This window comes from Oncorhynchus masou, chromosome 24 (genome assembly GCF_036934945.1).
Source record: "Oncorhynchus masou masou isolate Uvic2021 chromosome 24, UVic_Omas_1.1, whole genome shotgun sequence".
Lineage (NCBI taxonomy): Eukaryota > Metazoa > Chordata > Actinopteri > Salmoniformes > Salmonidae > Oncorhynchus > Oncorhynchus masou.
In genome coordinates this window covers 16161007-16185568 of record NC_088235.1, presented here as the reverse complement: position 1 = coordinate 16185568, position 24562 = coordinate 16161007, and the positions used below count along the sequence as shown (strand labels likewise).

The following is a 24562-nucleotide window of genomic DNA, read 5'->3' as shown; positions in this document are numbered from 1 at the left end:
CCCTCATTGTCTGGCAACTGATTAGCAGGGGTGGGAAGTGATAGATCCGTAGAGTGAGAGTCGGGGAGGAAAGGAAAGCATCAAAGACTGGGTACGTTCACAGCTATCTCTCTCTCTGCTGTCTCCTCCCTCCCTCCCTCACCTCTCTCGCCCTGTTCTCTTTCTCTCTCCCTGTTCTCTCTCTCTCTCTCTCTTTATTTAACTGTTCTCTCTATCTCTCTCTTTCTGCTGTCTCCTCCCTCCCTCCCCTCTCTCACCCTGTTCTCTTTCTCTATCCCTGTTCTCTCTCTCTCTCTCTCTCTTTATTTCACTGTTCTCTCTACCTCTCTCTCTCTGCTGTCTCCTCCCTCCCTCCCCTCTCTCACCCTGTTCTCTTTCCCTCTCCCTGTTCTCTCTCTGTATTTCACTGTTCTCTCTAACTCTCTCTCTCTGCTGTCTCCTCCCTCCCTCCCCTCTCTCACCCTGTTATCTTTCCCTCTCCATGTTCTCTATCTCTCTCTCTCTCTCTTAATTTCACTGTTCTCTCTACCCCCCTCTCCCTGTGCTTACCGGGGGGCTAGAGAGACCGGGCAGGCACCGTGTTATGCTGTGGTGCACACGGTGTCTCCAGTGCGGATGCATAGCCCGGTGCGTTCTATTCCAGCGCCAAGTATCGGCCGGGCTAGATTGAGCGTCGAGCCAAATGCCATGAAGCCGGCTCTACGCATCTGGTCCCCAGTGCATCTCATTGGGCCAGCTTACATGGCACCAGCCTTACGCTCGGTATCCCCGTTTCGCCTGCATAACCCAGTGCGGGCTATTCCACCATGCCGCACTGGTAGAGTGACCGGGAGTATTCAACCAGGTAAGGTTGGGCAGGCTCGGTGCTCAAGAGCTCCAGTGCGCCTGCACGGTCCGGTCTACCCAGTACCACCTCCACACCCCAGCCCTCCGGTGGCAGCTCCCCGCACCAGGCTTCCTGTGCGTGTCCTCGGCCCAATACCACCTTTGCCAGCACCACGCATCAGACCTACTGTGCGCCTCGCCTCTCCAGCGCTGCCGGAGCCTTCCTCCTCTCCTGTGCTGCTGGAGCCTCCCGCCTGTTTAGCGCTGCCAGAGCCTTCCGCCTCTACAGCGTTGCCGGAGTCTCCTGCACGTTTAGCGCAGCCAGAGCTGCCAGTCTGCATGGAGCAGCCAGAGCTGCCAGTCTGCATGGAGCAGCCAGAGCTGCCAGTCAGCATGGAGCAGCCAGAGCTGCCAGTCTGCATGGAGCTGCCAGAGCTGCCAGTCTGCATGGAGCTGCCAGTCTGCATGGAGCTGCCAGTCTGCATGGAGCTGCCAGTCTGCAAGGAGCTGCCAGTCTGCAAGGAGCTGCCAGTCTGCAAGGAGCTGCCAGTCTGCAAGGAGCTGCCAGAGCTGTTAGTCTGCATGGAGCAGCCAGAGCTGTCAGTCTGCAAGAAGCCGCCAGAGCTGTCAATCTGCATGCAGCAGCCAGAGCCGCCAGTCAGTATGGAGCAGCCAGAGCCGCCAGTCAGCATGAAGCAGCCAGAGCTGCCAGTCAGCCAGACTCTTCCAGATCTGCCAGTCAGCCAGACTCTTCCGGATCTGCCAGTCAGCCAGACTCTTCCGGATCTGCCAGTCAGCCAGACTCTTCCGGATCTGCCAGTCAGCCAGACTCTTCCGGATCTGCCAGTCAGCCAGACTCTTCCAGATCTGCCAGTCAGCCAGACTCTTCCAGATATGCCAGTCAACCAGACTCTTCCAGATCTGCTAGTCAACCAGACTCTTCCAGATCTGCTAGTCAACCAGACTCTTCCAGATCCGCCAGTCAGCCAGGATCTGCCAGAACTGCCAGCCAGCCAGGATCTGCCGGATTCAACTACCTGGCTGGGCTTCCTCTCAGTGCTGGGCTTCCTCTCAGTGTTGGGGTTCCTCTCAGTGCTGGGATTCCTCTGTCCCGAGCTGCCCCTCTGTCCCGAGCAGCCCCTCTGTCCCGAGCTGCCCTTCTGTCCCGAGCTGGCCCTCTGTCCCGAGTTGCCCCTCTGTCCCGAGCTGCCCCTCTGTCCCGAGCTGCCCCTCTGTCCCGAGCTGCCCCTCTGTCCCGAGCTGCCCCTCAGTCCAGTGGGGTTCTGGGTGTGGACTACTAGGCCATGGTCGGCGGCGAGGGTGGACAATCCTAGGACGCGAGGAGGGGGGACTAAGACATTCATAGAGTGGGTTCCACAACCCGAGCCGGAGCCGCCACCATGGACAGACACCCACCCGGACCCTCTCTATTGTTTTTGTTGTGCGTCCGGGAGTCCGCACCTTAGGGGGGGGTTCTGTCACGCCCTGGTCTATATTTATTATGTTATCTTCATGTATTGGGTCAGGCCAGGGTGTGACATGGGTTTATTTGTAGTGTGTTTCGTCTTGGGGTTGCGTAGGGTGTATAGATTAGTCAATGGCTGCCTGAGGCGGTTCTCAATCAAAGTCAGGTGATTATCGTTGTCTCTGATTGGGAACCATATTTAGGTAGCCTGGGTTTCACTGTGTGTTTGTGGGTGATTGTTCCTGTCTCTGTGTTTGTTGCACCAGTCAGGGCTGCTTCGGTTTTCGACATTTGTTGTTTTGTATTGTTCGTGTTCTTCTTCATTAAAGATGTATCGAACGAACCAAGTTGCATTTTGGTCCGATCCTTGTTCCACCTCTTCGTCAGAGGAGGAGTTGGAAGAAAGCCGTTACATATAGGATTTAACTCTGAATTATTAATTAAGGTTAGGCAATACCTCTGAATGAATAAGGTAAGGGTTAAGGGTTAAGGTAAGGTTTAAGATAAGGGTTAAGGTAAGGGATAAGGTAAGGGCTAATGTAAGGGATACGGTAAGGGTTGAGGTAAGGGATAAGGTAAGGGTTAATGTAAGGGCTAAGGTAAGGGATAAGGTAAGGGTTGAGGTATGGGTTAAGGTAAGGGATAAGGTGAGGGTTCGGGTAAGGGATAAGGTAAGGTATGGGTTACGGTAAGGGTTAAGGTAAGGGATAAGGTATGGGTTAAGGTAAGGGATAAGGTATGGGTTAAGGTAAGGGATAAGGTATGGGTTAAGGTAAGGGATAAGGTATGGGTTAAGGTAAGGGTTAAGGTATGGGTTAAGGTAAGGGATAAGGTATGGGTTAAGGTAAGGGATTAGGTATGGGTTAAGGTAAGGGTTAAGGTAAGGGATAAGGTATGGGTTAAGGTAAGGGATAAGGTATGGGTTAAGGTATGGGTTAAGGTAAGGGTTAAGGTAAGGGATAAGGTATGGGTTAAGGTAAGGGGTAAGGTAAGGTAAGGGATAAGGTATTGGTTAAGGTAAGGGATAAGGTATGGGTTAAGGTAAGGGATAAGGTATAGGTTAAGGTAAGGGGTAAGGTAAGGGATAAGGTAAGGGTTAAGGTAAGGGTTAAGATAAGGGTTAAGGTAAGGGATAAGGTAAGGGTTAAGGTAAGGGATAAGGTAAGGGTTAAGGTAAGGGATAAGGTATGGGTTAAGGTAAGGGGTAAGGTAAAAGTTAAGGTTTATAACTCTGGATTAAAACTTGCAAACTTCTGAATTAGATGCAGATGCTTCCGCCCATATGCCATCGCCGTCCACCATGCCTTATCAAAACCCCAAACTACTGGAAGTTAACAGTCACTTTCTACTCTAGTGGCCGGTTTCCACGTCATCTCCCGAAGTCCTCAGATATTGATGGATGTCGAATACTGACTTGTATCACAGGTGACCTGGCTGATTCACAGTGAGTGACCGACCATGCTGTGTCCTGCTGATTACGCTTGAGCGCTTTAGCGTACAGTACATCCATGTAGAAATAAGGCTGTAATAAGGTATGCACACATTACTCTCTCTCATCGACAAATACAACTTGCAAATGTGACCTGGACAGTACAGTAGCTCAAAACACAGCGCTATACTTCTTCAAATATCTAGAAAATATACAAATATCTAGTAAATCCTCAAATATCCAAAAAATCTACAAAAATCTTCCTTCTTCTTACATCTACAAATAGAAAAGAAAAAGTGTGACTGACTCCCACAGAGAAAATTACAATTGAACATCTTTCCACTTTCCAAATTCCACACTATAGCTTTAAATAGTTATAGAGATTGGAGATGTTTACGTTTTGATGCTAGTAGACAACTGGACAGTTAGAATGATGCATGATGCATCTGTCGACAAGCACTCAGGCCAGATTGGTATTACAGCAACTCCTCTCAGTAAATACGATGCCAAGTGTCACGACTTCTACCGAAGTCGTTGCCTCTCCTTGTTCGGGCGGTGCTCGGCGTTCAACGTCACCGGTCTTCTAGCCATCATTGATCCATCTTTCATTTTCCATTGGTTTTGTCTTGTCTTCCCACACACCTGTTTTCAATCCCATTCATTACCTGTTGTGTATTTAACCCTCTGTTTCCCCTCATGTCTTTGTCAGAGATTGTTTTATTGTCAGTGTAGTTTGATTGTTGTATAGGTGCGTGTCGGGTCCTCGTACCCATGTTTGTTTGTTTGTGTACATTTTAGTGTGATGGAGCATACTACGTGGACTTTATTAAAAGACTCCATTTTACACTCCTTTTGACTCTCCTGCGCCTGACTTCCCTGCCACCTATACACCTGTGTCTGACACCAAGTAGGACAAGACTAAGCAATGTCTAATTACATGGCGACCGAATGAAACACACACACGCGTGCAGTCACATATACAGTTGAAGTCGGAAGTGTACATACACCTTAGCCAAATACATTTAAACTCAGTTTTTCACAAATCCTGACATTTAATCCTACTAAAAATCCCCTGTTTTATGTCAGTTAAGATAACCACTTTATATTAAGAATGTGAAATGTCAGAATAATAGCAGAGAATAATTTATTTCAATTTTATTTATTTCATCAAATTCACAATGGGTCAGAAGTTTACATACACTCAATTACTATTTGGTAGCATTGCCTTTAAATTGTTTAACCTGGGTCAAACGTTTCGGGTAGCCTTGCACAAGCTTCCCACAATAATTTGGGTGAATTTTGGCCCATTCCTCCTGACAGAGCAGGTGTAACTGAGGCAGGTTTGCTCACACATGCCTTTTCAGTTCTGCCAACGCATTTTCTATAGGATTGAGGTCAGGGCTTTTTGATGGTCACTACAAAACCATGACTGTGTTGTCCTTAAGCCATTTTGCCACAACTTTGTCAGTTTGCTTGTGGTCATTGTCCATTTGGAAGAGTCATTTGTGACCAAGCTTTAACTCCCTGACTGATGTCTTGAGATGTTGTTTCATTTTATCCACATAATTTTCCATCCTCCTGATGCCATCTATTTTGTGACGTGCAGCAAAGCACCTCCACATGATGCTGCCACACCAATGCTTCATAGTTGGGATGGTGTTCTTGGGCATGCAAGCCTCCCCCTTTTTCCTCCTAACATAATTATGGTCATTATGGCCAAACATTTCTAATTTGGTTTCATCAGATTAGAGGACATTTCTCCAAAAATAACGATATTTGTCCCCATGTGCAGTTGCAACGGTAGTCTGGCTTTTTTATAGCGGTTTTGGAGCAGTGGTTTCTTCCTTGCTGAGCAGCCTTTCAGGTTATGTCGATATAGGACTCGTTTTACTGTGGATATAGATACTTTTGTACCCGTCTCCTCCAGCATCTTCACAAGGTTCTTTACTGTTGTTCTGGGATTGATTTGCACTTTTCGCACCAAAGTACGTTCATCTTTAGGAGACAGAACGCTTCTCCTTCCTGAGCCGTATGACGGCTGCATGGTCCCATGGTGTTTATACTTTCGTACTATTGTTTGTACAGATGAACGTGGTTCCTTCAGGCGTTTTGAAATTGCTCCCAAGGATGAACCAGGTCTTGGCTGATTTCTTTTGATTTTCCCATGACGTCAAGCAGAGGCACTGCGTTTGAAGGTAGTCCTTGAAATACATCCACAGGTACACCTCCAATTGACTCAAATGATGTCAATTAGCCTATCAGAAGCTTCTAAAGCCATGACATAATTTCCTGAAATTTTCCAACCTCTTTAAAGGCACAGTCAACTTAGTGTATGTAAACTTCTGACCCACTGAATTGTGATACAGTGAAATATAAATTAAATAATCTGTCTGTAAACAAGTGTTGGAAAAGTTACTTGTGTCATGCAGAAAGTAGATGTCCTAACCGACTTGCCAATACTATAGATTGTTAACAATAAATGTAATGTTTAATGACTCCAACCTAAGTGTATGTAACCTTCCAACTTCAACTGTACAGTATATACAAACACATGCACTTAACAAATATATATTTTATAGACCAAACATATATTAAAAAGTTAAAAAGCAATTTTCTCACTTTGTCATGATCACTGTCTCACTTAGTTGAATTGTCAAGGGAAGGAAATGAATTTCCAATATGAAATATGGTTCATTTATATGACACGGAACAACCCGCCACACAGTGCATTACTAATCTACACACCATACACTGTAGGTCTAATTCACTGCAAGGGGCATCCTTGGAGACCTGATTCGTTAGTATGCTGAAATGAATTGCCCAGTGTCTGTCCTTCTCTCTCTCCAGCTCTCTACCTTCAAATAGTTATCCTCCTCTCTATGCCGCAGGTAGGAGGGAGGGAGGAAGAGAGGGACTAGAGTGATTCTATTTCTCTCGGGATCTGGTCATGAGTGAGTGGGTTGATGAGCCAAATGGTTAGCAGGAGAAGACAGCCATTTTACAGTTCCGTGTAGGAGGCCAGAAGTGACCGAAGCTCAGAGAAGTCAATTCTCTCTCTCTGTCTCTATCTCTCTATGTCTCTCTCTCTCTCTCTGTCTCTCTCTCTCTCTCTGTCTCTCTCTCTCTCTGTCTCTCTCTCTCTCTCTCTCTGTCTCTGTCTCTGTCTCTGTCTCTGTCTCTGTCTCTGTCTCTGTCTCTGTCTCTCTCTCTCTCTCTCTCTGTCTCTCTCTCTCTGTCTCTGTCTCTGTCTCTGTCTCTCTCTGTCTCTCTCTCTCTGTCTCTCTGTCTCTCTCTCTGTCTCTATCTCTCTGTCTCTCTCTCTCTGTCCCTCTGTCCCTCTGTCTCTGTCTCTGTCTCTCTATCTCTATCTCTCTCTCTCTCTCTCTATCTCAATTTAAGGGCTTTATTGGCAGGTTGCTGCTGTGATGTCATCACCCAGTAGCTTTATTAGTTTATCAAAATCGGTAGCCTAGTGGTTAGAGCGTCGAAAGGTTGCAAGTTCATATCCCTGACCTGACAAGGTACAAATCTGTCATTCTGCCCCTGAACAGGCAGTTAACCCACTGTTCCTAGGCCGTGATTGAAATTAAGAACTTGTTCTTAACTGACTTGCCTAGTAAAATAAAGGTGAAATAAATAATTGGGTTTGTTTAAAAGTTCTTTGTGGATCTGTGTAATCTGATGGGAATATGTGTCTCTAATATGGTTATGCATTTGGCAGATGTTTACATTTTGATCCTCTGTCGGAAGTGCAGTTCAGTTTCCACCTCATTTTGTAGGCAGTGTGCGGATAGCCTGTCTTCTCTTTAGAGCCAGGTCTGTCCACGGTGGCCTTTCTCAAGAGCAAGGTTATGCTCACTGAGTCTGTATGTAGTCAACACTTTCCTTAAATTTGGGTCAGTCAGTTGTCAGATATACTGTCACGGTGTACTCTCTGTTTAGGTTCAAATAGCATTCTAGTTTGCTCTGTTTTTTTGTTAATTCCTTCCAATGTGTCAAATAATTCTATTTTTGTTTTCTCATGATTTGGTTGGGTCTAATTGTGTTGCTGTCCTGGGGCTGTGTGGGGTATGTGTTTGTGAACAGAGCCTCAGGACCAGCTTGCTGAAGAGACTCTTCTCAAGGTTCATCTCTCTGTAGGTGATGGTTTTGTTATGGAAGGATTGGGAATCACATCCTTTTAGGTGGTTGTAGAATTTAACGGTTATTTTCTGGATTTTGATGATTAGTGGGTATCGACCTAATTCTGCTCTGCATGCATTATTTGGTGTTTACGTGAAACAATATTTTTGTCCCCTTTTGTGAATTCTTGATTGGTGAGCAGACCCCAGGCCTCACAACCATAAGTGCAATGGGTTCTATAACTGACTTAAGTATTTTTAGCCAGATCCTAATTGGTATGTTGAATTTTAATGTTCCTTTTGATGGCATTGAAGGCCCTTCTTGTCTCAGCCCGGTCGCAGCTTTGTGGAAGTTACCTGTAGCGCTGATTATATAGGCCGAGGTATGCATAGTTTTTTGTGTGCTCTAGGACAGTGCTTCCCAAACTTGTAATAGTCCCGTACCCCTAGGTACCCCCTATAGCACCATGTTCAGCACACTCTCAAGTGTCGTTTTTGCCACCATTGTCAGATATTTTTATGAAACATAAGAATGAGTGTGAGTTTTTGTCACAACCCAGCTGGTGGGAAGTGACAAAGAGATCTTATAGGTCCAGGGCACAAATAATAATATAATAATAATAATCAATTATTTGCTCTTTATTTAACCATCTTACATATAAAAATGTATTTGTTCATCGAAAAGTGTGAATAATTCACCACAGGTTAATGAGATGGGTGTTCTTGAAAGGATTGCACATACCTCTACAATTTTGGGTTGTATTGAAAAGAGGGTCTCAGTCTACAATCATTTTCCACACACAGTCAGTGCCTTTATTTAGTTTTCATGCTAGTGAGGGCCGAGAATCCACTCTCACAAAGGTACATGGTTGCAAAGGGCATTAGTGTCTTAACAGCGCGATTTTCCAAGACAGGATACTCTGAGCGCAGCCCAATCCAGAAATCTGGCAGTGGCTTCTGACTAAATTCAATTTTCACAGAACCACTTGTTGAAATTTCCATGAGGCTCTCTTGTTCAGATATCTGCAAGTGGACTGGACGCAGGGCATGAAAGGGATAACGAATCCAGTTGTTTGTGTCATCCGTTTGAAGAAAGTACCAGCGTAATTGCGCACCCAACTCACTCAGGTGCTTCACTATATCACATTTCACATTGTCCGTAAGCTCGAGTTCATTTACACCCAAACAATCATACAATTATGGAAAGACTTGTGTGTTATCCTTGTTAATGCAGACAGAGAAGAGCTCCAACTTCTTAATCATAGCCTCAATTTTGTCACAATACTGAATATAGTTGTGGAGAGTCCCTGTAATCCTAGATTCAGATCATTCAGGTGAGAAAAACCCCAGATAGGCCAGTCGTGTGAGAAACTCGTCATCATGCAAGCGGTCAGACAAGTGAAAATTATAGTCAGTAAAGAAAACTTTAAGTTTGTCTCTCAATTTAAAAAAACGTGTCAATAATTTGCCCCTTGATAAGCAGTGCACGTCTGTATGTTGTAAAAGCGCTACATGGTCGCTGCCCATATCGTTGCATAGTGCAGAAAATATACGAGAGTTCAGGGGCCTTGCTTTAACAAAGTTAACATTTTTCAGTGTAGTATCCAAAATGTCTTTCAAGCTGTCAGGCATTCCCTTGGCAGCAATAGTCTCGATGGACGCTGCAGTGACTCAAGTGGCGTCGGGAGCAACTGCTTGCATGCGTGTTACCACTCTACAATGTCTCCCTGTCATGGCTGTTGAGTCATCAGTACAGATACCAACATGAGCAGTAGCTACGTTTGACTACATACGGAGCGTTAGTGTAATTCCCGCAAGAGAGTAACGGTTAATGTGATTGGATGTTAAATCATTGACTAGGCTACCTGTATTTGACACTAGATGGTTTAATTTTATTTTTGGCAGTGAAACGAGGCTACTCAGACAAGAAAAAAACCTCAACCAAATGTATTGCCCTGTTGGAAAATATAACTGTCTGGACTGTTTGAAAACGTGAAGAATATTTTTTTTTATATATAATTCAAGATATAAACTCTGCAAATAAAGAGAACATCCCTTTTTCAGGACCCGGTCGTTCACAGATAAATCGTAAAAATCCAAATAACGGAAAAATCCACCTTTCTTCATTGTAAAGGGTTTTAACACTGTTTCCCATGCTTTTTAATGAACCATAAACAATTCACGAACATGCACCTGTGGAAAGGACTCTGAAAACACCAAAAGAAAGATGCCCAGGGTCCCTGCTCAATTGCAAAAATCGCTGAAGTTGGAGACTTTAATCTCCCTCACCAACTTCAAACATCGGCTATCTGAGCAGCTAACCGATCGCTGCAGCTGTACATAGTCTATCGGTAAATAGCCCACCCAATTTACCTTCCCTCATCCCCATACTGTTTATATTTATTTACTTTTCTGCTCTTTTGCACACCAGTATCTCTACCTGCACATGACCATCTGATCATTTATCACTCCAGTGTTAATCTGCTAAATTGTAATTATTCGCATACCTCCTCATGCCTTTTGCACACAATGTATATAGACTCCCCTTTTTTTCTACTGTGTTATTGACTTGTTAATTGTTTACTCCATGTGTAACTCTGTGTTGTCTGATCACACTGCTATGCTTTATCTTGACCAGGTCGCAGTTGTAAATGAGAACTTGTTCTCAACGAGCCTAGCTGGTTAAATAAAGGTGAAATAAAAATAAAAAATCTCTGTGAACGTGCCTTAGGCATGCTGCAAGGAGGCATGAGGACTTCAGATGTGGCAAGGGCAATACATTGCAATGTCCGTACTGTGAGACACCTAGGACAGCGAAACAGGATGGACAGCCGATTGTCCTCACAGTGGCAGACCACATGTAACATCACCTGCACAGGATTGGTACATCCGAACATCACACCTCCGGGACAGGTACAGGATGGCAACAACTGCCTGAGTTACACCAGGAACGCACAATCCCTCAATCAGTGCTCAGACTGTCCACAATAGGCTTGTAGGCCTGTTGTAAGGCAGGTCCTCACCAGACACCACCGGCAACAACGTTGCCAATGGGCACAAATCCACTGTCGCTGGACCAGACAGGACTGGCAAAAAGTGCTCTTCACTGACGAGTCGCGATTTTGTCTCACAAGGGGTGATGGTCGGACTTGCATTTATCATCGAAGGAATGAACGTTACACCGAGGCCTGTAATCTGGAGCGGGATTGATTTGGAGGTGAAGGGTCCGTCATGGTCTGGGGCGGTGTGTCACAGCATCATCGGACTGAGCTTGTTGTCATTGCAGGCAATCTCAACGATGTGTGTTACAGGGAAGACATCCTCCTCCCTCATGTGGTACCCTTCCTGCAGGCTCATCCTGACATGACCCTCCAGCATGACAATGCCATCAGCCAAACTGCTCGTTCTGAGTGTGATTTCCGGCAAGACGGCAATGTCAATGTTCTGCCATGGCCAGCGAAGAGCCCGGATCTCAATCCCATTGAGCACGTCTGGGACCTGTTGGATCAGAGGGTGAGTGCTAGGACCAGGGCCAATCTCCCCAGAAATGTCCGGGAACTTGCTGGTGCCTTGGTGGAAGAGTGGGGTAACATCTCACAGCAAGATCTGGCAAATCTGGTGCAGTCCATGAACAGGAGATGCAATGCAGTACTTAATGCAGCTGGTGACCACAACAGATTCTGACTGTTAATTTTGATTTTTACCCCCTTTTGTTCAGGGACACATTATTCAATTTCTGTCACATGTCACATTTCTGTCACATTTCTGCGGAACTTGTACAGTTTATGTCTCAGTTGTTGAATCTTATGTTCATACAAATATTTACACGTTAAGTTTGCTAAAAAATGAACACAATTTACCTGCTCTAAAACAACAGTGTCGAGATGGAATTTGTATTTGTGGTCCTGGTGACTGGACCTTTTTTGGAACACCAATATTTTTGTTGTACTGAGATTTACTGTCAGGGCCTAGGTCTGGCAGAATCTGTTCAGAAGATCGAGGTGCTGCTGTAGGCCCTCCTTGTTTGGTGACAGAAGCACCAGATGTTATGTCCGTCGTCGGAATGACACAAAAGCGCAGCGTGGAAAGTGTACATCTTTCTTTCTTTTTTTGATGAACACCAACAAAACAACAAAAGATAAACGAACCTAACGTTCTGCAGGCTACCTAGTAACTGTGCAAAAACAAGATCCCCCCAAACTCAAGTGGAAAACAGGCTGCCTAAGTATGATTCCCAATCAGAGACAATGATAGACAGCTGCCTTTGACTGGGAACCATACCCGGCCAACAAAGAAATAGAAAACTAGAACGCCCACCCAAATCACACCCTGACCTAACCAAATAAAATAAATAAACAGGCTCTCTAAGGTCAGGGCGTGACACCAGATCATCAGTTAACACTAGACTTTTGACTTTTGACTTCAGATTCTAGTAGTGTGTGGCCAGTTGCTGCAGACTGTTCTAGTGCCCTCGCCAACTCATTGACAAATATGTTGAAGAGGAAGGAAATGGGAAAGAAATGGGTGTGTTTTTTGCAAATTTTAACCGCACACTTGTTGTTGGTGTACATGGATTTTATAATGCCGTATGTTTTCCCCCCAACTCCAATTTCCATCAATTTGTATAGCAGACCCTCATGCCAAATTGAGTCAAAGCATTTTTTTTTAAATCAACAAACCATAAGAAGTCTTTGCCTTCATTTTGGTTTGTTTGTTTGTTAACTAGGGTGTTTATGGTGAATACATGGTCTGTCGCACTGTAATTTTATAAAAAGCCAATTTGACATTAGATCAGTACATTGTTTTCACTGAGGAAATGTATAAGTCTGATAATGCAGAGGATTTTCCCAAGGTAGTTATTAGTTGATGATTCTAAAATGTGTATTTGATCAAGTACAGTGGAACAAAAAAGTATTTAGTCAGCCACCAATTTTGCAAGTTCTCCCACTTAAAAAGATGAGAGGCCTGTAATTTTCACCATAGGTACACTTCTACTATGACAGACAAAATGGAGAGAAAAAAAATCCAGAAAATCACATTTTAGGATTTTTAATGAATTTATTTGCAAATTATAGTGGAAAATAAGTATTTGGTTACCTACAAACAAGCAAGATTTCTGGCTCTCATAGACCTGTAACTTCTTCTTTAAGAGGCTCCTCTGTCTGTCCTCCACTCGTTACCTGTATTAATGGCACCTGTTTGAACTTGTTATCAGTATAAAAGACAGCTGTCCTCAACCTCAAACAGTCACACTCCAAACTCCACTATGACCAAGACCAAAGAGCTGTCAAAGGACACCAGAAACAAAATTGTAGACCTGCACCAGGCTGGGGAGACTGGATCAGCAATAGGTAAGCAGCTTAGTTTGAAGAAATCAACTGTGGGAGCAATGATTAGGAAATGGAAGATATACAAGACGACTGATAATCTCCCTCGATCTGGGGCTCCACACAAGATCTCACCCCGTGGGGTCAAAATGATCACAAGAACGGTGAGCAAAAATCCCAGAACCACACAGGGGGACCTAGTGAATGACCTGCAGAGAGCTGGGACCAAAGTAACAAAGCCTACCATTAGTAACACACTACTCCGCCAGGGACTCAAATCCTGCAGTGCCAGACGTGTCCCCCTGCTTAAGCCAGGACATGTCCAGGCCCATCTGAAGTTTGCTAGAGAGCATTTGGATGATCCAGAAGAAGATTGGGAGAATGTCATATGGTCAGATGAAACCAAAATATAACTTATTGGTAAAAACTCAACTCGTCGTGTTTGGAGGACAAAGAATGCTGAGTTGCATCCAAAGAACACCATACCTACTGTGAAGCATGGGTGTCGAAACATCATGCTTTGGGGCTGTTTTCTGCAAAGGGACCAGGACGACTGATCCGTGTAAAGGAAAGAATGAATGGGGCCATGTATCGTGAGATTTTGAGTGAAATCCTCCTTCCATCAGCAAAGGCATTGAAGATGAAACATGGCTGGGTCTTTCAGCATGACAATGATCCCAAACACACCGCCCGGGCAATGAAGGAGTGGCTTAGTAAGAAGCATTTCAAGGTCCTGGAATGGCCTAGCCAGTCTCCAGATCTCAACCCCATAGAAAATCTTTGGAGGGAGTTGAAGTCTGTGTTGCCCAGCAACAGCCCCAAAACATCACTGCTCTAGAGGAGATTTGCATGAAGGAATGGGCCAAAATACCAGCAACAGTGTGTGAAAACCTTGTGAAGACTTACAGAAAATGTTTGACCGCTGTCATAGCCAACAAAGGGTATATAACAAAATATTGAAATAAACTTTTGTTATTGACCAAATACTGATTTTCCACCATAATTTGCAAATAAATTTGTCTGTCATAGTTGAAGTGTACCTATGATGAAAATTACAGGCACAAAAATTGCACAATTGGTGGCTGACAAAATACTTTTTTGCCCCACTGTATTTGTTTTTGCTGTTTGTCCTTTGTTATATGGCCAAAAAGATTGGAGAAGTGGTTTACCCATAAATCGCGTTCCTAGGAAACTATGCATTTTTTTGTTTTTTTACGTGTTATTTCTTACATTAGTACCCCTAGGTCATCATAGGTTTCATTACATACAGTCGAGAAGAACTACTGAATATAAGATCAGCGTCAACTCACCATCAGTACGAACAAGAATATGATTTTCGCGAAGCGGATCCTGTGTCCTGCCTTTCACCCAGGACAACGGAATGGATCCCAGCCGGCGACCCAAAAAAACAACTCCGTAAAAGAGGGAAACGAGGCGGTCTTCTGGTCAGACTCTGGAGACGGGCACATCGTGCACCACTCCCTAGCATTCTTCTCGCCAATGTCCAGTCTCTTGACAACAAGGTTGATGCAATCCGAGCAAGGGTAGCATTCCAGAGGGACATCAGAGACTGTAACGTTCTTTGCTTCACAGAAACATGGCTCACTGGAGAGACGCTATCGGAGTCGGTGCAGCCAGCGGGTTTCTCCACGCATCGCGCCGACAGAAACAAACATCTTTCTGGTAAGAAGAAGGGCGGAGGCGTATGCCTTATGGCTAACGAGACGTGGTGTGATCACAGAAACATACAGGAACTCAAATCCTTCTCTTCAACAGATTTAGAATTCCTCACAATCAAATGTCGACCGCATTATCTACCAAGAGAATTCTCTTCGATTATAATCACAGCCGTATATATTCCCCCCAAGCAGACACATCGATGGCTCTGAACGAACTTTATTTGACTCTTTGCAAACTGGAATCCATACATCCTGAGGCTGCATTCATTGTAGCTTGGGATTTTAACAAGGCTTGTCTAAAAACAAGACTCCCTAAATTGTATCAGTATATTGATTGCGCAACCAGGGCTGGCAAAACCTTGGATCATTGTTATTCTAACTTCCGCGACGCATATAAGGCCCTGCCCCGCCCTCCTTTCCGAAAAGCTGACCACGACTGCCTACAGACAGAAACTAAAACAAGAAGCTCCCACGCTGAGGTCTGTCCAACGCTGGTCCAACCAAGCTGATTCCACACTCCAAGACTGCTTCCATCACGTGGACTGGGATATGTTTCGTATTGCGTCAGACAACAACATTGACGAATACGCTGATTCGGTGTGCGAGTTCATTAGAACATGCGTTGAAGATGTCATTCCCATAGCAACAATTAAAACATTCCCAAACCAGAAACTGTGGATTGATGGCAGCATTCACGTGAAACTGAAAGCGCGAACCACTGCTTTTAATCAGGGCAAGGTGACAGGTAACATGACCAAATATGACCGAATACAAACAGTGCAGCTATTCCCTCAAGCTAAGCATCAGTATAGAGACAAAGTAGAATCTCAATTCAACGGCTTAGACACAAGAAGTATGTGGCAGGGTCTACAGTCAATCACGGACTACAAAAAGAAAACCAGCCCAGTCACGGACCAGGATGTCTTGCTCCCAGGCAGACTAAATCACTTTTTTTGCCCGCTTTGAGGACAATACAGTGTCACTGACACGGCCTGCAACGAAAACATGCGGACTCTCCTTCACTGCAGCCGAGGTCAGTAAAACATTTAAACGTTTTAACCCTCGCAAGGCTGCAGGCACAGACGGCATCCCCAGCCGCAACCTCAGAGCATGCGCAGACCAGCTGGCTGGTGTGTTTATGGAGATATTCAATCATCCCTATACCAGTCTGCTGTTCCCACATGCTTCAAGAGGGCCACCATTGTTCCTGTTCCCAAGAAAGCTAAGGTAAATGAGCTAAACGACTACCGCCCCGTAGCGCTCACTTCTGTCATCATGAAGTGCTTTGAGAGACTTGTCAAGGACCATATCACCTCCACCCTACCTGACACCCTAGACCCACTCCAATTTGCTTACTGCCCAAATAGGTCCACAGACGATGCAATCTCAACCACACTGCACACTGCCCTAACCCATCTGGAAAAGAGGAATACCTATGTGAGAATGTTGTTCATCAACTACAGCTCGGCATTTAACACCATAGTACCCTCCAAGCTCATCATCAAGCTCGAGACCCTGGGTCTCGACCCCGCCCTGTGCAACTGGGTACTGGACTTCCTGACGGGCCGCCCCCAGGTGGTGAGGGTAGGCAACAACATCTCCACCCCGTTGATCCTCAACACTGGCGCCCCACAAGGGTGCTTTCTTAGCCCTCTCCTGTACTCCCTGTTCACTCACGACTGCGTGGCCACGCACGCCTCCAACTCAATCATCAAGTTTGCGGACGACACAACAGTGGTAGACTTGATTACCAACAATGACGAGACGGCCTACAGGGAGGAGGTGAGGGCCCTCGGAGTGTGGTGTCAGGAAAATAACCTCACACCCATTGTCAACAAAACTAAGGAGATGATTGTGGACTTCAGGAAACAGCAGAGGGAACACCCCCCTATCCACATTGATGGAACAGTAGTGGAGAGGGTAGTAAGTTTTAAGTTCCTCGGCATACACATCACAGACAAACTGAATTGGTCCACTCACATAGACAGCATCGTGAAGAAGACGCAGCAGCGCCTCATCAACCTCAGGAGGCTGAAGAAATTTGTCTTGTCACCAAAAGCACTCACAAACTTCTACAGATGCACAATCGAGAGCATCCTGGCGGGCTGTATCACCGCCTGGTACGGCAACTGCTCCGCCCACAACCATAAGGCTCTCCAGAGGGTAGTGAGGTCTGCACAACGCATCACCAGGGGCAAACTACCTGCCCTCCAGGACACCTACACCACCCGATGTTACAGGAAGGCCATAAAGATCATCAAGGACAACAACCACCCGAGCCACTGCCTGTTCACCCCGCTATCATCCAGAAGGTGAGGTCAGTACAGGTGCATCAAAGCTGGAACCGAGAGACTGAAAAACAGCTTCTATCTCAAGGCCATCAGACTGTTAAACAGCAACCACTAACATTGAGTGGCTGCTGCCAACACACTGACTCAACTCCAGCCACTTTAATAATGGGAATTGATGGGAAATGATGTAAATATATCACTAGCCACTTTAAACAATGCTACCTAATATAATGTTTACATACCCTACATTATTCATCTCATATGTACTGCATCCTTATGTAATACATGTATCACTAGCCACTTTAACTATGCCACTTTGTTTACATACTCATCTCATATGTATATACTGTACTCGATACCATCTACTGTATCTTGCCTATGCTGCTCTGTACCATCACTCATTCATATATCTTTATGTACATATTATTTATCCCCTTACACTTGTGTATAAGACAGTAGTTTAGGAATTGTTAGTTAGATTGTTGGTTATTACTGCATTGTCGGAACTAGAAGCACAAGCATTTCGCTACACTCGCATTAACATCTGCTAACCATGTGTATGTGACAAATGAAATTTGATTTGATTTGGATATTTGAATCTTCATGTTGTTTGTTTAGGGTTGTCTAATATTCCCAGAAGTGGTTAGTCTGGATTATTCAATTACATTGAGCTGATTTCTGACGTGCTGTTCCTTCTTTTTCCACAGTCATTTTCTGTATTGTTTTAGTGATTCACCATAGTGATGGCATACACTCAGGTTTTCTGGTTCTCTATGGTTTTGTTCAGATAGGTTTCTCAATTTCATTCTCAGGATTTTGCATTCTTCATCAAACTATTTGTCATTGTTGTTAACTTTCTTCTGTTTTCTATTTTACATTATTAGATCTGACAGGGAAGCATCCCTGTTTGTCCCCCTTTTTTGCTGAGAGTGTCAGGTTCTTGTCCGGTTCTTGCATTAAGGTCGCCACAGGCTAGAACATGTCCCTGGGCCTGGAAATGATTGAATTCCCCCTCCAGGATGGAGAAGCTGTCTTCATTAAAGTATGGGGATTCTAGTGGGGGGGATATAGGGAGCACACAGGAGGACATTTTTCTCTGTTATCCTTTCCTTTTGAAAATCTAGCCAAATGTAAAATGTTCCTGTTTTGATGAATTTAATAGAGTGAGTTAGGTCTGCTCTATACCAAATTAACATACCCCCGGAGTCCCTTCCCTGTTTCACACCTGGTAGTTTGGTGGATGGGACTACCAGCTCTCTGTAACCTAGAGGGCAACCAGTGTGTCTGTCTCCTTTGTACCATGTTTCTTGTAGAATGACAATGTCTGTATTTACGATTTCTTTGGTGAAGTCTAGGTTCCTGCTCTTTAGGCCAACGGCAGATGACCTCAGGCCTTAGATATTCTCTCTCTCTCTCCCGCTCTCTCTTTCTTTCCTCTCTTTCCTCTATCTCTCTCTCTCTCTGTTTTCTCTCTCTCTATGTCCTCTCCTTCCTTCACCTCTCTCTCTGTTTCCTCTACCTCTCTATCTCTCATTATATTTCCTCTCTTTCTGCCACCTCTCTGTTTCCTCTCTATCTCTATTTTTAAACATGTAGTTTTTATGTGTAGTTTTACATGTGTATTTGTGAGTGTGTATTTGTGTATAGGGCCCTGTTTTCTATCACCATTTTATCTTGCCATAGTAATGATATCTTATCCACAATTTTATCTTGCCACAGTAATGATATCTTATCAACCATTTCATCTTGCCACAGTAATTATATATTATCCACCATTTCATCTTGCCACAGTAATGATATCTTATCAACCATTTGATCTTGCCACAGTAATGATATCATATCCGCAATTGCATCTTAACCAATTAATTGCTTAAGATGTGTGTGTGTGTAATGTTTTTATGTCAGCACAGGTTGGATAATTGTTAATTGTAGGCTCCTCACACTAATTTACCTAATGAGTTACAGGTATTTGTGGGAGAGAGTCAAAGGTAAGCATATATGTACATATATTTATCTTTCTCCCTCTAGCTCCCTCTCAATCTTTCCCTCTCTCTTTCCATCCTCATCCCCAACATACAGATTTAGTATTCTTATGTCGTTGTTTGCCTTCTTGGAGTTGGTAACTTTCCAGACTGCTATTAAACAGTCCAACTGACAGGCTCCCCCTTCAGTACCAAGCAGTCCAGAACTGGAGCAGAAGCAGGGATGTGGTCTTACACACACACACACACGCACACGCACCCACACACACACACACATGCATAGACACACACACACACACATGCATAGACACACACACACACACACAAACACACACATAGACACAAACACACACACACACACACATGCACACACACACACAAACACACACATACATAGACACAAACACGCACACAAATAGAGACACACAAACACACACATACATAGACACACACACACACACACACACACACATAGACAGAAACACACACACACACACACAGACACAACACATAGAGACACACAGAGAGACGAACAGAGACACACGAACACACACACATATACACACACACACACACAGATACACGCACATACACAGAGAGAAGCAAGGAGGTGGTCATTCCTCTCTCTTCTCTGAAAAAACATCCCAAAACTGCAGCATGTGTAATGAATGGCTTAAAACCCTTCTGTTTTAAGGCAGCCTTTGATGTCAAATATATTCACATTTCTTTCTGACACCCTCCGCCCCCCTTCTCCACCACCATTAAATCTCACCACTACTTTGTTGAACCCTTTCAACAAACAAGACATACCTACACTACAGAAACATTTCAACAAACCAGAAGTACCTACACTACAGAAACCTTTCAACAAACCAGACATCCCTACTCAGCATAGACCTTTCAACAAATCAGACATCCCTACTCTATATAGACCTTTCAACAAACCAGACATCCCTACTCAGCATAGACCTTTCAACAAATCAGACATCCCTACTCTATATAGACCTTTCAAAAAACCAGACATCCCTACTCTACATAGAGCTTTCAACAAATCAGACATCCCTACTCTACATAGATCTTTCAACAAACCAGACATCCCAACTCTATATAGACCTTTCAACAAACCAGACATCCCTACTCTACATAGAGCTTTCAACAAACCAGACATCCCTACTCTACATAGACCTTTCAACAAACCAGACATCCCTACTCTACATAGACCTTTCAACAAACCAGACATCCCTACTCTACATAGACCTTTCAACAAACCAGACCTCCCTACTCTACATAGACCTTTCAACAAACCAGACATCCCTACTCCACATAGAGCTTTCAACAAACCAGACATCCCTACTCTATATAGACCTTTCAACAAACCAGACATCCCTACTCTACATAGAGCTTTCAACAAACCAGACATCCCTACTCCACATAGAGCTTTCAACAAACCAGACATCCCTACTCTACATAGATCTTTCAACAAACCAGACATCCCTACTCTACATAGATCTTTCAACAAACCAGACATCCCTACTCTACATAGATCTTTCAACAAACCAGACATCCCTACTCTACATAGACGTTTCAACACAAACCATACTTTATCTATACCCAATATTCTCCAGAACAGAACTGTGTAAACACTCTTGATCTTGATCTCAATCTGTATCTCAACCAAACAATTTAAACAAGGGATGTGTCTAACCTCTCTCACAGGAGTAACGACACTATGTATCAATACCCATTCATCAAAACCAGAAAGAGATCAAATGTGGATGTATGTCTTACCCCTCTCACAGGAGCGGCCCAGGTATCCTGTCCCAGAGCAGTCACAGACGTACCGGTTCCATCCCTCCCGGCAGACCCCGTTATTCTGACAGGGGTTTGACAGGCACTGCTTGGGCGGTTCTTTAGAACAGGATGGTTTGACCCCTGCAGCCTTCTGAACCTCGGCCATGCGGCGGACGTCTTTACTCTGGCCATCGATGAACAGGTCCCGGATGCAGCCCACGTAGCCATAGTTTAGGAGAGCTGTCCAGACCTGGAGACACGTGAAATAAAACTGGTGACTGAGGAGCAGCTTATTTCAGATCACTACTACCATCCACTACCATTGTGCCCTTGAACAAGGCATAATTCACCTCTAAGCTGCTACAGGTTCGCTACACTCTGGTTGATTACGTGTTTGTGTGTGTGTGTGTGTGTGTGTGTTTGTGTGTCTCTATTTGTGTGTGTGTTTGTGTGTGTGTGCGTGCGTGTGAGTGTGTGAGCGTGTGTGTGTGTGTGAGCGTGTGTGTGTGTGTGAGCGTGTGTGTGAGAGCGTGTGTGTGTGTGAGCGTGTGAGCGTGTGCGTGCGTGCGTGCGTGTGTGCGTGTGAGCGTGTGAGCGTGAGTGTTGTACCTCTGTAGGGAAGACCATGCCTAGTTTATTCTCTGGTAGTCCTCCAAGGTACAGGTTATCATCCAGATCAAGAATCTCACTCTCTCCTGGGGCCGTGTAGGCCTGGCGCTGCGTGTTGATGGAGATGGTACCTGGGTGGAGACAGGAGGAGTGTTGAAGTTTATCACTTGGCATGGTTGATTTGTTATTATAGATTTATCCTGAATGTAATACGCACATCCATCAATCCATCAATAAAGCATTTCAAGGTAAAGTCTACAGTTGTTGTATTCAGCGCATGTGACAAATAAAGTTTGATTTGATTTGAAACAACTATTCATATATTTTATGCCATTCAAATGTCAATGAAATGGAATGAAACCCTACTACAGCTTCACAAGCACCACTGAAAGCAGGATGGATCCATAAAGGGTTCAATATAGATGGAGAAAGACGTTTAATTAGTTTCATTTATCACTACCAGGTTGAGACATCTTTCTTCTGGAATGAACATTAAACATACCTGGTTTCAAATACTACTTGAAATCTTTCAGATACATTCAACATTTTCTCTAGCTGGGTTTGCACTTTTTGACTGTCCTATTAAATCCATTAAGCCAAGCAGACTCAATCGAGCACAGATAAAGTTTTTAATAGTATTTGAACCCAGGTCTGGCATTGATACAATACTAAATAATATTGCTGCGAGTCGAGGCCCATTAGTAATCTGTGATCCCATAAAAGTAATTCTCCATTCTACTCTCCTTTTATTTCCCCCCGTTGTACATCTCATTCATCAATAGAGCAGGAGCCATAAAATAATAATGGGAGGGGGGGGCTCTATCATTTTCAGAGCCGACCCAAACAACAAACCCTGTCTTGGCCATATTTCAGAGTGATTAACGAACTGCAGGTTGTTCGCGCTTTATATATATATATATATATATTGCTCTCTCTCTCTAACTTTCCAACACATGCACCTGGCTAGGAGAGTTAGTGTGTTTCCCTCTCCTTGATTTATCACTCTCATTCATCTTCAATTCTGGATGGTAAATAACACAGGACCTGACTGGACTGTAAAGTGTATGGCCTGTGTGTGTGTGTGTGTGGGGGGGGTATATGTGTGTGTACAAATAATTAATGGCAGGTGCATTCGCTAGCCGGAACCAGTGTTCCCCCTCCTCACAGTAATCTATACCACGGCTCTGAAGTACTAAGGTACGGAGCTACTGGGCTGAGAAGAACCATACAGGAAAAGAGAGAGTGAGAAAGGGGAGAAAACACAGAGAGAGAGAAAAGAGAAAGAGAGCAAAATAGAGAGAGAGAGGGAGAAGGACAGAGATAGAAATACTATATATAGAGAGAGTGACAGAGGTTGAGGGGGGGGGGGGTACCTGGAGAGATACCTGGAGAGATACCTGGCTGGGCTGAGAACAGACTCAGAAGAACTATCCAGAGATGAGGGGGAGGGAGTGCAGGAGGACGGGAGGATGAGAAAGAGAACGGAGCAGACAGAAACGTGATTGAGAGAGAAGGATGTTTGTCATCCAGTAGTAGTAGTAATTGACTTTTTGATTGACGGATGTGGTAGATATCGACCAGCTACGTGATATGAGCTCAATGCTTTACGGAAAACCACTGGAATGCTAAGTGTGTGTGTGTGTGTGTGTGTGTGTGTGTGTGTGTGTGTGTGTGTGTGTGTGTGTGTGTGTGTGTGTGTGTGTGTGTGTGTGTGTGTGTGTGTGTAGATTTATTGCTAGTAGCCAAATAGTTTTGGTAATGAAAAAAGTCCCAAATCACACATGGAGATACACCCGGGCTAGCTGAAGGGAAAAACAATACAACAAAATTGGCTCTTGAAATTTCCTCAATAAGTGGTGTAGTTTGAAGCATGTTGCTCTTCACCTCCTACATACTAAATCGGGTGATGAAAATGGTGCTGACGGATAGGACTGCCATGCTTTTTGCTCTTAAGAAACTTTGCAGTATTTTGTTTTTTATGTGTTTTTTCAGCACTCACGTACTGTTGGGGTAAGTGACTCTGAACTTAAAATGGTGGCCCCAAGTTGTTATATATACTTTTTTCTTTTATTGTGCATTTTGCTCTTTGTCTCATGACTCCTGCAGACTTTGTTGACTACAAACTTTCTTAACCCATCCATGGGACAAACTACGTTTTTTCCCACACTCGGGACTCTCTGTTGGTTACACTGACTTTTGGCCTCCCATACTATTCAAACCACCTCTCGCCGGCTTTGTATTCATGTTACCTGATGAAATTGCTGCACAACATGATCTTGTTTCCATCTGATGCAATTTCAGATGTCATAAATCAGCACTGCAGAGCTCTCCATGTCCTTCATTGTATTACGGTTTGATGATATCTGGAAATGTTCATGTACACCCTGGCCCAATCTGTTGCTAGTCCCAATTCTGATTTGTGCTCTAATATCTGCTTCACTGATTTCTGCTCAAGTCTTGGTTTTCTGCACGTTAACACTAGAAGCTTATTACCTAAAATGGATAAATTAAAAGTGTAGGTTCACAGCTCCAATCCAGATGTGTTGGTCATTACTGAGACGTGGTTAAGAAAGTGTGTTTTCAATACTGATGTTAACGTTTCTGGTTATAACCTTTTTTTGGCAAGACAGATCTTCCACAGGTGGGGGAGTGGCAATCTTTACCAAGGATCACCTTCAGTGCTCGGTTGTCTCCACCAAGTCTGTCCCCAAACAATTTTATTTGTTGGTTTTAAGCATTAAACGTTCAAATAGCTCTTTGTTGATTGTTGCTGGGTGCGATCGTCCTCCATCAGCACCGGCTTGTACCCCACCTGCCCTAAGCTCTCTCCTGGCCCCTTACACTAAGTCTGAATTTGTCCTGCTTGGTGACCTAAACTGGGACATGCTTAAACCACCTGACTAAGTCCTAAAGCAACGGGACTCCCTACATTTTTCTCAGATTATTACCAATCCCACAAGGTAAGACTCCAAACACCCAGAAAATGCTATCCTCACAAATAAGGGTTTCCTCACAAAATGTTATTCTCACAAATAATTAATAT

General features: G+C 44.3%; 1 protein-coding gene across 1 annotated transcript in view; it reads right to left on the bottom strand.

Annotated features, from left to right (window-relative positions):
* Positions 1–24562, bottom strand: part of LOC135511864 (neurexin-1a-like) — a 918691-nt gene that overhangs the window by 583968 nt on the left and 310161 nt on the right. The window contains exons 10-11 of the mRNA XM_064933362.1: positions 21520–21650; positions 20908–21160 (exon numbers count right to left, since the gene is read on the bottom strand). Coding sequence (XP_064789434.1) covers positions 20908–21160; positions 21520–21650 — 384 coding nt within the window. The remainder of the gene's footprint in view (positions 1–20907; positions 21161–21519; positions 21651–24562) is intronic.